At 42.9% G+C, this 18009-nt stretch overlaps 1 protein-coding gene across 1 annotated transcript in view; it reads right to left on the bottom strand.

The window, feature by feature from the left end:
• The window catches only part of TRAF5 (TNF receptor associated factor 5), a 579796-nt gene that overhangs the window by 107234 nt on the left and 454553 nt on the right, over positions 1 to 18009 (bottom strand). Inside the window, exon 9 of the mRNA XM_069608517.1 lies at positions 12476 to 12616. Within this exon, the coding sequence (XP_069464618.1) occupies positions 12476 to 12616 (141 nt within the window). The remainder of the gene's footprint in view (positions 1 to 12475; positions 12617 to 18009) is intronic.

The raw sequence follows: 18009 nt of genomic DNA, 5'->3' as shown, positions 1-18009 counted from the left end.
CTATAATGCATGTTTTCCCTAAGACAATAGATCAGATAAGAGAATGGGTCCGATATTGCGGATATCCACCGTCTGAGCTTGAAAGTAGAGTCCTAGAAGTCTTTGCGGACAAGAGGGGTGATCGATACCGCATCTGCAGCAGGCACTTTACCTCTGACATGTACTCCACATCATTGCTAATAAAGAAGAACACACCGCCAGCGAGGCGAAAATTGCTCTCAACCGCTATTCCCACTCTATTCGTCCACATCCCTCCACTGGTGAGTCAAGTTTACGTATTTATCTCTCGGCCTTGCGGTAGTGTGTAGCATTAGCTAACAATAATTTCCCCATTTATGTATCCACTCAATATGAAGGCGGAAGATTCTCCATCCGTGTCGTTATTGCAGTCATCAGCCACTTCAAGCGCCTATCGGGTAATCTTACTTGGCTATTCTGCCACTGACTTGTTTTAGGCATGTAAATCAATAGTTTTAATTTATCGTGTAATTATTTTACCTAATGGTACACCCTTGTACTCGTCCTCTAGTCTTTGTTTTCAGTTATAATTATTGTTATCCAAAATAATGCAAGTACTGTCTTTCAGGGAGATGCTGAGGAGTCCAACGTATTGACGACTACCGTTGATGTCACTCAGATGCTCGAGGTACGTTTCAGGACAGTTCCGTCGCCCTCCTATGTGTCTTCTTTTTTCAATATTGTGTTCATTACTAATGAAAGTCCTATGTTTCAGGGAGTCGATGGAGCATTAGTCCAAGAAGAAGGGGGAGCATGCAGTTACGGGTCGGCGCAACAGCTTGCAGAAGTGTGCACCGCAGTTACATCGTCCCTTGATGTTCTTATGCATTTCGAGGTATGGATACTGACAGTTCGATCAAGCGAAATCATATGACGTGATTACATCCGCTATACTTCCTTCTTTATTAACGCAAGTACTATGTTTCAGGGAGATGACGGAGCTTCTTCTACAAGAACATCACCCCTAGTAGTTGATGCAGATCTCTGGGTGGTGACACTTCCAACGATCGAGCAAATCGAATCATATTTACATATCCATTATTTATTTTAGACAACTGATCATTTGTGCAGGTCTATTTAGATGAGCCGTTTACGCCTGCACAAAGTTTCTGTTCTTTTTATCAAAATAGAAAACCATACTAATGCAATTACTGTGTTTCAGGGAGTCACTGAAGCATCATCTTCAATAATATCATCAATGGAAGTCTATGAGGAGCCCGAGGTATGGATCTTGACAGTTCCATCTAACTAGATCAACAATGCGTGAATAATTGTCGTTTGAATGTTCTACACAAAGCGTTCATTCGTGTTTTGCTATTGAGATGTACGTGGGTATTGGTCCCCAAGTACATTTTGTGTTTTCGATATTATTATACATACTAATGAAAGTTCTATGTTTCAGGGAGTCGATGGAGCGTCAGTGCGTGATGGATGTGCTTATCATGAAAATATAGTCGTTGCAGCGCAAGAGGAAGTGGAGACATGCACACACGAGTCGGAGCAACAGCGTCCTGATGTTGAGGTTCGAGGCAAGAAAGTTTCAAAGAAAAGAAAGCAAAAGAAGGTTAGTGTCCTGGTCACTATATTATGTTGTTTTTCACTGTTAATAGTTCAATACTGTAAGTTGTGTTTAAACTGAACATCCCTTTTCCAATCTGTCCTCTAGTTGCGAGTGGGTGTACGAACTAGATCTACACAGACAGTGAAGCGAACGAGAGATGTTGCTTGTCAAACCTTTTGGCAGGGACTTGAGACTGGAGATGCATCGTGCCAATGGGAAGAATATGAAGTGATTGACAACGGAGCTATACCACATCCAGCCATTGATAGTGAATGTCCTCCTGGTAGTTCGGATGCAGTCGGAGATAAATTCACAGAATCCACACCCGCAAAAACTATGACCGCGAGAAAGTTGAAGAAATTGTCCTATTCACCCATTGCCGGAGGAGGAACAGATGTTGCAATGGAAGAGAATGAAGTGGACTACAATGAAACACCTTCAATATCACTGAACATAGCGGAAGACGATATCAGAGATTCTACCTTTCATGTGAGTGACATTTCCTCAACGTTACAGGCCGAACCAGCTGGGATGCAGAGTGACAGTATAAGGAAAGAGGCCAAATTCATTGTATTCGATAGTTGTTTGATTGATATTATTATTCGGTTGAAATGTGGGCATTCGGTAGGTGGGGAAGTATGTGGGGAGCCATTGATTAATGTGACTCGTGCAATTCGAGGCACTAACCTTAAAATACATGCCACCTGTACAACATATCATCCTTTCTCATGGTCTGCACAACCCATGCTGGGACAACTGCCAGCAGGCAATCTACTTTGTGCAGCGGCTGCACTTTTTAGTGGTTCAAGTTTTAAAAAATTAGAGTCTTTCTTTCAGTTTGTGGGAATCCATTTCATTGCGAAAACTCAGTTCTACAAATACCAAACCGATTATCTATTTCCAGCCATTAGCGAAGCTTGGAGAATGGAAAAAATGTCTATTGATAGTACATTCGCGGGCAAACGGTTCAGGCTAGCCGGTGATGGACAGTGCGACAGCCCAGGATTTTCAGCCAAGTACTGCACCTACCACTTTCAGGACATGGAAAGTAAGAAAATTGTGAGTTCGGTGGTCGTGCAGGTGTCACAAAGTACATCCTCAGTGGCCATGGAGAAAGTTGGCTTTGTAGCATCATTGCAAGAACTACAATCGCGGGGAATGGTGATCGAGCTGATAGCCACGGACAGACACGTTTCAATTGCCAAGACAATGAGAGAAGAGTACAAAAATATAAATCACCAATTTGACGTTTGGCATCTTGCAAAAACAATCAATAAAAAATTGTCGGCTGCAGGTAAAAAAAAAGATATGCAAGGTATTTCACAGTGGTCCAAGTCAATCAGCAACCATCTTTGGTGGAGCTCAAAAACATGTGGAGGGTCGTTGGAAATTCTACTGGAAAAATGGCGGTCAGTAATGCTACACTGTACAAACGTGCACCGCTGGAACACGAACCAACATTTCCACAATTGTGAACATGGCCATTTGTCCACAGAGGAGGCACGGAAGAAGAAGTGGTTGATTCCTTCATCACCCACTCACAAAGCCATTGAAAAGATTGTATTTGATAAAACTATAACAAAAGCTTTGAGGGGACTCACGGAATTCTGCCACACAGGAGATTTGGAGGTGTTCCACAATATGTGCCTAAAGTACAGGCCAAAACGATTGCATTTTGGCATGGAGGGCATGATAAATCGGACTCTTCTAGCGGTCTTGGCACATAACCATAATGTTGGCCGTCAACAAAGTAGGACGACCGGAACTTTAGGGACGCTTCGCTACAATAAGGCCTTCACTAAAAGAAGTAAACAATGGGTGATCAAACCAGTGTTTGAGGATATGCAATATAAGTTTATTGAGAGACTTATTGTTGAAGTCCTAGATAGGCACATAAATGGAGTTGTGAACGAACCTGTGCAGGGGACAACTGCATTGCCACCCAACATTGCCTCTGTTCCATGTCCACCTAAAGAAGAGCTCATTGAGAAATACACATCACGGTTTAAATGATTGTAATTTGATTGTCTGTTCTCTCGAGTCTCCTCATGTCGCAGGCCCATTGAATATGTTTATCTATCCAACCTTGTTCATTTGCGCATTAAATTAAACCAAACAGTAATATAAATCATTTTTCAAAAAATATAGAATGTCTCCGTATTTATGGTTCTGTGGGGCTGCAAAGCATGCAGACAAAATGCAAAGATGGAGTGTAAATTTCAAGTCCTGTGAGACGGCCTTACACTGAATGTAGCTAACTAGGAATGTGTGTTCGTTCAAAGTGAAGGTCAGCTGCTTTGATTTTTTCTCGGGTGCCAGAATGGCCCACGACTCAGTATAAGGTTCTATTGTTATTTGACCTTGACAGGCCGGGACCACGTAAGAAACGATAATGAATATAATTTCAGAAACGAAAGCCATTTCATGTTCGTTCATTAGAAGAAATAACGTCTGCATAGAAGGAGTGGTATTTCGGGGCTGCCCTACGCACAGACACAATGGAAAATGCAAATATAATGTAAGTAACTCTTTAGATGAGTTTATACCGCAATTTAATTACTATACAGTAGCTTTAAAGACGGGTTAAGTTGTACTTGTTCGTTCTATGTGGCATATTGTTTTGTACCGCGCACTATCTTGGGGAGAACCGTCTCCTTTTACGGAAGCACCTCAAAACCTTCCTCTTTGCTTCTGCTTTCTCTCTCCCTTTCTCTCTCCCTCTCCCCTGCTACAACTGGTCCACTGTCTGCGACCTCGGTCCTGGGCCCTTCCACTCTCCACCTGCACTCCCTGTCAACCCCTGCACTGGGGGACTGTCTCAGTATCCTACAGCCCCCCCTTGACGTATAAAACCCAGTTGCACTGTCCTAGCTATGAAATAATTTCCAGACCTAATATATAAAATGAATAATTTTAATAAAGATCTGATGGTGAGACTAATTTCATTTTTTATGTATTTCAAATAGATACATCATCCATTATTGTCTGTGTCACGAGTACCAGACACCGGCGGATGGCTTCTATAATCGCCAATTACTTCTCCGCGTGAACAACGTTAGCACCCTGACCATTTTGTGGGACGATCGCCAAGTACAAGTATGCCCTTACGCGGTACTAACGGCTAGATGCAACATACAGACCGTTGTGGTGGCCTAGTGCCTCGTTGTTGGAACAGCCATGCGATTATCAGTGCGACCGAAGAGCTTATTTTATCGTAAACCAACACCCTGTGTACTGCACACGAACATCGCTTGCCTCAAGACGAAATATTTTGGATCGAGAGCAAATAAAAATTCATTGATCTAAGACCCTGTGTACAGCAAAGGAACATCGTGTGCCTCGAAACGAACTTTTTGGAACGTGAGCAAATAAAAATGCAAATCGCTGAATATTCTCAAAACATTTGATGTCCAATAAATGTACTTTGCCAAATGTACAATCTTGCCGTTTGCTTTTAAACCACAGTTTCATATTCCGAATTGTGGCGCTGTATTGTGAGATGATCTAAGACCCTGTGTACAGCAAAGGAACATCGTGTGCCTCGAAACGAACTTTTTGGAACGTGAGCAAATAAAAATGCAAATCGCTGAATATTCTCAAAACATTTGATGTCAAATAAATGTACTTTACCAAATTTACAATCTTGCGGTTTAATTTAAAAGTACAGTTTCATATTCCCAATTGTGGCGCGCTGTGTTGTGTGAGCTCATCTGTGTTGATTTCCTGGTTCTGTGTGGAGTCGCGTAGAAGACGCCTGGGCGCGTTTGCCTACGCAGCACAGTCACGTCACGGATAGAGACGGGGAATATGAATGTTTTGATCAAGTCTGTTTCAGGGGCGGGGGATTTGATTTAGTGCCGCAAAAGCAGGTGAGCCAGGGCGATGGGGGGAAATGATAGGATTATCATAAAATGGCGGATGTTTTCGAGTGCGTTAATGGACGAAAAGTCGGGTAAGGTCCATAGGAAAGTTTTCTACGATCTACCGATTTATGCTTAAAAACACATGGCCGAACCATAGGAACAATAAAAAAAAAGTCCCGGAACTATCCTTTAACTACCAGTGTTTACGACTCCAGACTCATACATTGTCTTCCACATCATCTGCAAGAATACGCAGAGGTAGTGACAGAAAAGACGCCTAGCGATCTTCCTCCCCACCGACCAGAAGACTGCTGTCTGGATCTTGTTCCTGGTGCACTGGTCCCGTTCGGTAGGATGTTCCCTTTATCCCTCAGAGAAAGACACTTCCTCCGGGAATATCTGGATAACAATCTGGCCAACGGGCTTATAAGACCTTCAAAGTCACCGGCTGGAGCTTCACTGTTTTTCATCCCTAAAAAGGACACCCAAGAGCTGAGACCCTGTATCGACTACAGGGGTCTAAACAAGGTGACCATAAAGGACAGGTATCCCATGCCTCTTATCACCGAGATCATTCAAGCTGTTCATGGCGCCACTATTTTTACAAAATTGGATCTCCGGAATGCCTACCATCTCCTCCGGATCCACCAAGGGGATGAATGGAAGACAGCTTTTAGGACCCCCTATGGGTTGTACGAATATCAAGTGATGCCCTTTGGGCTCGTCAATGCCCCATCAGTATTCCAGCGTTTTATGGACCGGCTTTTTTCAGACCTGCTGTGTCAGACCACGATTGTCTATCTCGATGACATACTGGTGTATTCAAAGACTCCGGAGGAACATGTAGTCCATGTTAAAGAGGTCTTCCAGAGGCTAAGAGAAAATCACCTTTCAGTCAAATTAGACAAGTGTGTCTTTTCTGCAACCTCCATCCCATATTTGGGTTTCATATTATCCAGTCAGGGTGTCGCCATGGATCCCTGCAAAGTATCTGCCATATTGGATTGGCCTTCACCTAAATCCATCAAGGAGGTACAACGATTCTTAGGTCTGGCAAACTTTTACCGGAAATTTATATCCAACTTTTCCCACCGGACTGGACCTATTACCACTCTACTTAAGAAAAGCTCCAAACCATTTTTCTGGTCCAGAGAAGCTGAGGATAGCTTCCACAATCTCAAGGAAGCCTTCTGTATCGCCCCCATCCTTCAGCAGCCTGATCAAGACCGGCCTTTCATTGTCGAGACAGATGCTTCTTCATCAGCTATGGGGGCAGTTCTTTTGCAGGAACATCAAGGAGTGGAACATCCAGTCTCCTATTTCTCCAAGACACTCAACGACAGCCAAAGGAACTACTCAGTTATAGAGCGTGAATTATTGGCCATGAAGTCAGCCTGTTTGGAGTGGCGTCACCTCCTGCAAGGAGTTAAACACCCCTTCTCCATCAGAACCGATCACAGAAATCTACAAGTCCTGCGAGAGTACGAGTGCTACAACACACGACAAGCCCGCTGGGCTCACTTCTTTGCCCAGTTCGATTTCAACATTACCTACATCCCAGGGCAACAGAATTTAGTCGCGGATGCTCTGTCTCGCAGAGGAGACAATGTGACCGAATCTGACAGGACACCGGATCTTATGTTCCCCTTGACAAGGCGAATAGGAGTTCTGTCCACTTTCTTGAGACAAGTGAAAGAAGCTTCAAAAGGGGGTTTTGAATCTGAGAGACACCCACAAAACCTCGTCTACGACGTCAAGGAAGGACTCTACTTTGTGGAAGGCAAATTATATCTACCTACTCCTGAATTTCGGAGATTGGCGTTAAAGTGGTGTCACGACTCCAAGTTGGCAGGTCATCGAGGTATCAAGGGCACGTTGGATTATCTACAGAGGCACTTTTATTGGCCGGAGATGCGACAAGATGTGACCGGTTACGTACAATCCTGCGTGACCTGTCTTCGCAGCAAGAGTTCTCGTCTTAGACCTTTGGGACTTTTGAAACCTAATCCTGTTCCCGACGGTCCTGGGGAAGTAATTTCGACCGATTTCATCGTGGACTTGCCTCCTTCTGAAGGGTGCACATGCATCATGGTGGTGATCGATTTTTTCACTAAAATGGCTCACTTTTCCCCATTAACAAGGGTACCGACTGCTGTAGCCATGGCTGAAACATTCATCAAGGATGTCTTTCGTCTCCACGGGATACCAAAGAAGATCATCTCAGATCGAGGTAGCCAATACACCTCTCGTTTCTGGAAAAATCTCTGCAGCCGTTTGGGTATAGAAAGAGCTCTAACGTCCGGTTTCCACCCTCAGTCCAACGGACAGACGGAACGTCTAAATGCCACTTTAGAACAGTACCTACGGTGTTATGTGAACCTTCAACAGGACAACTGGGTTACTCTACTACCCCTGGCGGAGTTCTCCTACAATAACTCTTTTCAGACTACTCTTGGTTTCACTCCTTTTTTCTGCAGCTATGGCTACCATCCCCGGTCTATACTACCGGTCTCTAATATCTCCACATCTTTACCCACAGTTGATTCCACTCTCGCCTTGCTGAAAGACGTTCACCTGCAGGCTAAACACAACCTTAGCGAGGCTCAAATTAGATATAAGGACCAGGCCGACAAACTTCGGAAAACTGTACCTGATTGGGGGGTAGGATCTCAGGTCATGTTGTCCACCAGGTACCTACCGAGATGGGCACACCCTTCCAAACTCTCCCCTAAATTTCTGGGTCCATACGAAGTCACCCAAGTCATAAACCCGGTGGCCTTTCGTCTAAAACTACCCAAAAGCCTTCAGAGGGTCCACCCGGTGTTTCATGCCTCACAACATAAACCATTTCATGCAGATACCTGGTCCCGTAAAGAGAAGAAGACTCCCTTGCCTGCTACTTCGACCGAGGAGGAATTTGAAGTAGCCCAGATCTGTGACTCCCGGTACCGCCGGGGAAGGCTTGAATTCTTAATACGGTGGAAGGGGTATCACTGGTCGGAAAACTCTTGGGAACCAGCCTCTCATGTGCATGCCCCACTCTTGGTCCGAAGGTTTTTTCACGCTCATCCGGGTAAACCGGGTGGAGGCCCCCCTAGGAGGGGGCATACTGTCATGCTGCGGCGGGGATGGCGGAAGTGGAACCGCTGGCGGTTCTGTCCGCCGTAGCATTCCCCTTCTCGTCTTCCGCTTACCGCTCTAGTCAGTGTACGCGTTCGTGACCCGGAAGTATAAATCACTTCACTTCCGGGTCGCATACGCGTTGCAACGTTTCCGGATTCCCTCCTGTGTTGCTGCCGCTCCCGTACCTGGTGATATTCCTGCCTTTCTGCCTTTCATTTTCGCTGGTTCCACTCAGCTGTGTACCACCCTTGTTCTCAGCCCTGTGCTTTGCCTCGTCCTTGCCTAGCCATCTCCTCTCATTAGTTCCTTTTCTTTTTGCTTCAGCTTACCCCTGCCTCTTCCTTTCCCTGTTTCCCTTCTTCCTTCTTTTTCTTCCTTTTTTCTCTCAATTGGATCTACCTCCTGCCAGACCTGTGCCTGCCTATCGGACTGCCTGTGTATTATCCCTTGTGCCTATTTTGGATCTACCTCCTGCCAGACCTGTGCCTGCCTATCGGACTGCCTGTGTATTATCCCTTGTGTCTATTTTGGATCTACCTCCTGCCAGACCTGTGCCTGTTTACCGGACTGCCTTTGGTTCAATCCTTGGTTCCATTATTGGTATCTCTGCTTACCAGATTCTGTGCCTGCTTCCCGGATTGCTCTCCCATCAGCGAACTCATCTCCTGTGATCATCCACCTGAAATACTACATCTAGGGGTTTTTTGTGCCTTCAGGCTTTTTTCCCCCTGTGAGGCGTTCTCGGTAGGATAACCCCCGTTGCCCCTATTTAGTGGCACGGTGGCATCCTATCGAGGGCGTCCTTATCTTCACAAGAAAAAAGAGAAGCCTCCACGACATAAGGACGGAAAGATCAAGCAGAAAGAGGAAGGTGAGGAGTTGGGGGAAGGGGGAGAACTCGAATTTTCATCAGAAGAAGAAAACATAACAGACATTATTGACAGACCTATTGGGAACTAAATTATCATTGAGAGGCAATAGGACCCAAAATTGCTGGTGGTGACAAATATATATTGGAACCCTGCCTGCTCGATCTTTTGTCAGAATTCTTACTGAGCATTAAAATCTTATATCCAGCAGCTGGTCTGATTGTAGTGGAGGATTTCAATTCTCAATGCATTTCCACATTTTTCCCTACATGTAAGGCATCACAAAAAAGGCCAACAGCTAATGGGAAGGAATGGTTATCTTTCATGTCTGAATCGAATCTGATATTGGTTAAAAGGAACGTGCAGGGTGGCAGTGGCAATCATAAGCCATTCTGCAAAGATCAGTAGAAAGTATGTCTGCTTTACAATTTGTAAAAGCTTGTGATCTGCTGAATTTTGTGAATTTATGTGGAATTTGCATCCGCCACAATTTTCAGTTTCTCAAAGGTGGCCAATCCACAATAATATTTTTGATGAGGAAACCTGGCAGAGGAAAGAGAACTGAGGGACGCTGTCAGGACATTAAAACAGGAGTCAACTAATATAGCGGACTATGAGTGTAAACTCCGGATTCTGCATTTTAATTACAGAAACTGGTCTTGATCGCATAGATATCTCTGCCAACATAAAGACAGGGAACTGATGTTAAGGGCTCTGAGTGACAATACTTCACAAAACCTTTGGTCACTTATCAACTGTCCGAAAGCTACCCAAACCAGTATACAAAATAATATTGAGGAGGAATCTACCTAGTGCAATCACTTCAGTGTTCTGTATAGACAATCTTTTAAAGAGCAATGTAATTTGGACCAGAATACATCTTGGAATCTAAATCTTTCACAAGAAATTATTTTAGATGTATATATCTTGGGTTCATCTTCGTTGTGTACTGCGGGTCCCAATTGCCTGACTAACCAAATACTGAAGGGGAATCGAGACTGTGGGCTAAAACTCTGCTAACACTATTCAGACAGGTTTTGTGTGTCATTGACGTGTCCTGGGATCCTGGAAATTGGCTTTAATTATTCCTATCTTCAAAAAGGGCAATCGGGAGGATCCAGTAAACTATCGCCTGATCGCCCTTTTGGATGTTGATAGTCACATTTTTGCAGGAGCTGTCCTAAGGGATTTGGAATCCTTGGCTATGGATACAAATATTCTGTAAAAACAACAGACAGGCTTCAGGAGGGGTTTGTCAACCTCCCTGAATTGATTGAGTTTGGGTAGCGAACAATCTTGGTCAAAGGGGGGCCAAGTACTACACAGTGCATGAATAGATTTGTCCAAGGCCTTCGATTTGATCAATAGAGAACGGCTGTGGACTAAGTTGGCCGCGTGGGGGCTTCCGTTATCATTGTTAGCAATAATAGCACACCTGCATGAGGACAACAGCATACAGGTTAGACTGAATGCGCAGGGCAATTTGTCTGCTCCGATTCCAATGGTGAGGGGAACAAGACAAGGGTGCATAATTGCCCCCTTCTATTCAATTTATATCTGGCGGATTTGGAGGAGACCTTGGTTCAGCATGCACTGGGAAGCACCATGATCGGTTCTCGGCCAATTATGTGGCTCGCATAGGCAGATAAGGATATACAAAAACAAACAATCAGGGTGAGAGGTCACGCCGCTAATATATAACACAGTCACTGGAAATACATTTTTCTTCACAGAAATGTGTTTTAATGGCATCTAAATAAGACTAATAGGGATAGAGCACCCAGGGGTGTTTGAAAATACAATACAAATTGTGCACTGTTCGGGTAGTATTTAGACGTTAAATACTACCCGAACAGTGCACAATTGTAGCATTGTTATTGTTCTTTGCGACCCTTTATATATATGTTCATGAAATTGAGTTTATGTTCTTCCCTGTGACTGCACAAGTGTTATGATTGACCAAGAGTAGCATTTTGCTGTTGCTGTTCTTTTGCATTACGATCCAGTTCTGTCCACTGGATCATACTTATTTGTATTGTATTTTCAAACACCCCTGGGTGCTCTATCTCTATTAGTCTTATTTAGATGCCATTAAAACACATTTGTGTGAAGAAAAATGTATTTCCAGTGACTGTGTTACATATTTAGAATGTTGAAGCGGCGTGACCTCTCACCCTGATTGTTTGTTTTTGTATATTCTAGTATACCCACCTGGGTTTTTCAGGGTTTTGCCAGGTGCCCTAATATTTAACCCTCGCATAGGCAGATGACATTGTCCTTTTGGATTACACTGCAGTCGGAATACAACGCCTCCTTAGAGCTCTGGGAGATTATGCTAAAATAAACTGGCTAAAATCAATCCACTAAAGGATGAAATTTTGAGCTTTAGAAGTCATGGTAAGTCTGTGGCGAATTTTAAGTGGTCTCTGGGCTCGGACAGAATAGAACTGATTCCAGTGGAGAGGGAAGTGGTCTATGTGGGCTTAAATCTGTATTGCCTTTCTACACTGGAGCTGTTCTATGAACATTTAAATGACAAAGTGCTTCAGCTGTCTTGCCAGTTGAAAAGAAAACAATGTTATTCCACCAATCGTTCCTAGCCTGACGCACCCCTTTCTACACCCTGCCACAGGTAAACATTTTTCAAGACTAACTCTATAATGGCATGTGGTACATTCTGGCACAAAAAAAATAAATAAGTGTATGAAAGAATGTACGATTCTTTAAGTACCTGAACCCCGACACATTTGCTGATGCTGAAATCCCAAGTCCCATGGCCTCCCACACTGAGGATGCTCTACCCACAACTGTGGGCCATTCTGCTAAAGCTAGCCATGTTGACTGGACAAAGATGGATATAAAGGCAATAGTTGGAGGGGAAGAAGTAGGCAAGTGCCAAAGAGACAGAATTAAGTTGAATATAGTGACTACAGCCAAGGTGGAAACTGTGAGAAAAGCAAGTTAGGACCAATGGATTGAAGTTGGAAGAAAGACCTGGAAAATGTACATAATTAGCGATTAAAAATCAGATCGTGCCATACCTTTGTACTCGTAGCCAGGTTACCATTTGTACTAAAGAATTGATTAAATTGCCTGTATTCCATTTCACACTTCGTTACTGTATCTACCAGTTGCTGTATTTTCTGTTCTTTTACTTCCATGTTTCTGTATAAATCCGAAATCTACAGGAATACACAAAACATACACAGTAAAATGACAAGGTATAAAAAAAGAGAATGAACAAGTTCCTAACCGATAAGCCTACCCACTGTCATCATATTGTCAATTTTTCTATCATCCTGTCAGCATGGATGAATATTTGATCTGATTACATAGTGTTAACTTGAGACATTGAAGATATGACTGGGAGACTTACCAAAGCAGTGACATTCTCAAAACTTGATATAAATCAAGGCTGCCACAAGCAACAAGCAAGACCTACATCCATAATCAAGAGCCATACCTTCTGTACACAAAAAAATGCCTATACAGGTACAAGATACTAATGTACCACAAGGAAACATGACAACTAATTTTGTAGTACCCTTACTCTGGCAATCCTCAGATTCAATTATGAAAAATATGAGGTAAAGAAAATGCACCTCTAATTCTACTGACATATGTTCTGAGAAGGGGATGCATCCCAACCACGTGAAAATTCAAACCACTTCAATGTCAAATAGCAGATATCTGGATTTTCATAGGGATGGCAGGCTATTGTGTCCTCTGCATACCCAGATGTGCTGCACGTTCTAGCCTACTATGAATCCTGTTAAAAAAGAATCTGTCAAAGAACCTTATTTTGGGCAAAAGCACAAAAAAGCATACCTTAGCCATTTAATATTGTTTTACAAATACACATACAAAAACATACATTTGATCAAGAGGAAAAACAGATGCATGTAGATATGCTTAACAATTGTATGAACAAGCTAAATCAGAGGACGTCCTAATGTATATGCAAGGATACTCATCTTATTAAGCTATATTATCCTTTTCCACATCTGCCTTATCCAGGTCAACCCACAGACACTTTGTTTCAATAAAAAAAAGGATCATAGTCATCCGAATAGTGTCAAATATGACATACACAAATTCATCATCCAACCAAATGGAATCAATATATTACTGTGCAACGAATAATATACTAATGCTTATATATAAAACAAACTGACATACAAATTGCCCTTTATTTATTACCTAAAGATGACCCCAATCTCCTGGACAGGAGATACAGTCATAAGGACCTGAGTAATTATAACTATCTAACCTTGTTGTTAGTCATGTAACTGGTTGCGATCATGCCAGCAAGCATTCAATGACATCATGAAAAAATTATTGGATGCAAAACACCTGGCCTTTTTTAACGCACTCTGGCACACCAAAATATGGACGCCAGCTCCGTTGATCTAGGTGATATTCTGGCCCTATATCATGAGCCTCAGCACAGTTCAAAGCAGGTCGTCGCCCATGCAAGTTGATCTCTGTCTCCTATTGAAAACTGAATAGTTACAACCTGAGAAAGAGGACAGTGACCGTCTGGGCCTGTGAACACGTCCATCATTTCATCATTGGAAAACAGTTCACTTTAATAACTGTTCATCAAGTGTTACTCTCAAGGAACAAGGACATGAGACCATTGACAAGTTCGTCACTCGCTTCCAAAAGAAAATAAATCATACATTGCCAGTTTGCCACTTTCGTTGATGATGAAGCCATCAGATTAATCATACATTGAAGGATTCTCCCCTACCACCTTCCAAAAACACTGTCTAATTGCCACCCACTGAAACAATAATTTCCCTTGGAAGAGTATACCGATGCTTTGACGTCCAAACTTCCAAGATCGAGGCTCCATGCAAATTGGAGAGTCTTTCAAGCATGAAGGGCAACCTACACCTGATCGGACAAACATGCCCCGAATCAGGGAGCCACAACACAGTCTATGTTACTAATGCAGATTCTCTTTCCCTGCATACAGACACATGCCCAGCAGCGGGATAGTGCTGTAACAAAATTTGTTAAGACCACTGATGTTCAAGCAGATCAGTCCCCAGAGACGGGAAGCCACATCAACTGCAGCTTTAGGAGCAACCCAAAAAGCATGAAGAGTGCAGGTGATACAATGGAAACTGAACAAGACAAATGTCCGGTTCCATGTTAAAATACTGAAGCCGCATAAAATGTAGCCTTGAATGCCGAAGCGGACTGCTTTGCATTTCAAAAATGTTGAATGCATTCCTTTGACAAATGTCCCCTGCTTTCCATGTAATTAAAGCAGGGACACCCCGGCAACCACCGAACCCATAAAGCAGAACAACAGGTGCGGGGGATGCCTCCGCAACCCCCTATCCCTTTGCTTTGCATTGTGGGATTTGTGATTTTCGTCCCGGCCAAATGCACATTAAATGCGCCTTCAGCATTTTTTCTATGTTACTTTCGAGGGATACCAAATGTTCTGCATAGGGAACAATGGAAAGTGAAGAAACCTTGCTCATAACTCCACACGGACAACAATATATACCTCAAGGAAGATCATGTAGATGCCACTAGAAGCCTGAGAGTGTTCCTCAAAATAGGACAAATTACCATATTATTCCTCATTGATACAGGACCTACTATTAATATATGTGCACAAGACATTGAAAACCTTGCATCGACATTTTAGCTGAGATCTTCTACAGCCTGCAGATATCAATGGAGTGGCAGTCACCAACTACCGTGCATAGTTCACGTCAAATGCATTTAGAGTTATAACAAATGATCCCTCAAATCCATCATCCACATACTAGAAAGTTCAGCACCTGGCCATTGTCTAAATTTTCAAACAGCCCTCGACCTAGGTTTAATTGACATAAACTACAACTTTCTAGAAAATAAGCCAACAAATCAGAACTACAAACAGGAGAACAAATCCCCAATTTACAAAATCCAACACTGTTCTTCTCAAATGAAGAGAATAAATCAAAATTCCCATAACTGTTTAGAGGTTTAGAGAAAATGAAAAAGGCCATTATCAAATTCCTCATTAACAAGAAGGTTAAACCAGTTCCACCACACATACTTAGAGTTCAGTTACATTCTAGGAATAACTTCACAACCTACTTTGCGTAGACATCATAAAGGAATCTAAGGGGCCACTGCTCTTGGTACTTCGACTAATCGCAGTCCCAAACGAAGGAAGACATTTACTCTTATGTGCCGACATAAGAATTCTAAATGTAGTCGTTGAACGAGAATGATATACCACCCGAACATTGAAGATATCATTGTGGGACTTAAAGCAGTGACATTCTCAAAAGTGGACATAAATCATGGCTACCTCAAGCTGGAACTGCATCCAGAATTGAGAGCCATTATCACATTCACTTTGACTAAACTTCGGTTTATCATCTGCAACGGAAATATTCCAGAAAACCATTTGGTTCATACTCTTTTCAAAACCGTTTTCAACTAAAGTGATGCTATATTTATTTTTGGACACTGAGGAATCTGAGGGCATCCTCACTTCATTCTCCCCAATATCCTCTGATCAGGTGGCCAGGAAGGGCCATCGCTTTTGTATCCTGACCCTGGGGGTGGATATGAAGCGAGGATCACCTAGGTAGATGAGACTTGGGGAAGAAAAGTGGGATGTCCTTGGGTGAGACGTGGTATCCCCCATTTCCATTCCATGATGAACCTTTTTTAATTCCTGAAGCCTTTATCGAGTCATGTTATCAAACTCTGGTTCCCTCTCTATATGGGCCAGGTAGAACCCCTTCAGAACGGTATCTTTTCATCGAGTGCAAATCCATCGAAGTCAGTTCCATCGAATTTTATTCAATGAAAATCATTTCCATCGAAATGCCACCGAATAAAATTCGATGGATTCCAATGGATTTTCGAGTCAGGACAAGGGTTAGATTTAGGGTTAGGGCAAGGGTTAGAATTAGGGTTGGGGTTAGGGCAAGGGTTAGAATTAGGGTTACGGCAAGGGTTAGAATTAGGGTTGGAGTTAGGGCAAGGGTTATAATTAGGGTTGGGGTTAGGGTTAGAATTCGGTTTAGGGAAAGGGTTAGAATTAGGGTTAGGGGAACGGTTAGAATTAGGGTTAGGGCAAGGTTTAGGGTTGGGTTAGGATTAGGGGGGATGGCATAGGGGTTAGGGGGCTGGGGGAGGGATCCCTCACCAATATACAAAAAAGTTCAAACGTTACAAGGAGCTGGCCAGTGCCGAAATTTCAGCACTGGACAGCTTCATGTAATGTTTTAACGTAGAAAATAAAAGCATTGAAATGCTATCTTTTACATTTTAAAGTACATATCCATTTGATGGAAACGTTTCGATGGATATGTACTTTTGATGAAAAACATAGAATTTCGATGCATTGTCTTTTTTCTATGCATCTTTTTCTATGGATTGACTATATACCCTTCAGAACTCATAAGGGTTTACCAACTCCTCAAATATATGTACACTCAGAAAATAAACAAATAGGAGTCCCTCATATAAAGCAGTCCCTCTCTCTTCCCCACACACACACACATTATGACCTTAAAGAGGATCCCTTTAAAACTGGGATGAGAAAGAGCCGACTAGGAGCAATGCACACTTCCAGTTAGTTTCACTACGTTGGTTCTGAGACAGGGAGCCGCAACACAGTCTATGTTACTAATGCAGATTCTCTTTCCCTGCATACAGACACATGCCCAGCAGCGGGATAGTGCTGTAACAAAATTTGTTAAAACCACTGTTGTTCAAGCAGATCAGTCCCCAGAGACGGGAAGCCACATCAACTGCAGCTTTAGGAGCAACCCAAAAAGCATGAAGAGTGCAGGTGATACAATGGAAAGTGAACAAGACAAATGTCCGGTTCCATGTTAAAATACTTAAGCCGCATAAAATGTAGCCTTGAATGCCGAAGCGGACTGCTTTGCATTTCAAAAATGTTGAATGCATTCCTTTGACAAATGTCCCCTGCTTTCCATGTAATTAAAGCAGGGACACCCCGGCAACCACTGAACCCATAAAGCAGAACAACGGGTGCGGGGGATGCCTCTGCAACCCCCATCCTCTTGCTTTGCATTGTGGGATTTGTGATTTTCGTCCCGGCCAAATGCGCATTAAATGCGCCTTCAGCATTTTTTCTATGTTACTTTCGAGGGATACCAAATGTTCTGCATAGGGAACAATGGAAAGTGAAGAAACCTTGCTCATAACTCCACACGGACAACAATATATACCTCAAGGAAGATCATGTAGATGCCACTAGAAGCCTGAGAGTGTTCCTCAAAATAGGACAAATTACCATATTATTCCTCATTGATACAGGACCTACTATTAATATATGAGCACAAGACATTGAAAACCTTGCATCGACATTTTAGCTGAGACCTTCTACAGCCTGCAGATATCAATGGAGTGGCAGTCACCAACTACCGTGCATAGGTCACGTCAAATGCATTTAGAGTTATAACAAATGATCCCTCAAATCCATCATCCACATAGTAGAAAGTTCAGCACCTGGCCATTGTCTAAATTTTCAAACAGCCCTCGACCTAGGTTTAATTGACATAAACTACAACTTTCTAGA

Source organism: Ambystoma mexicanum, chromosome 4q (assembly GCF_040938575.1).
Source record: "Ambystoma mexicanum isolate Mex_15411 chromosome 4q, UKY_AmexF1_1, whole genome shotgun sequence".
Lineage (NCBI taxonomy): Eukaryota > Metazoa > Chordata > Amphibia > Caudata > Ambystomatidae > Ambystoma > Ambystoma mexicanum.
Note: the sequence above shows the minus strand (reverse complement) of the source record. Positions and strands in the feature narration are given on the sequence as shown.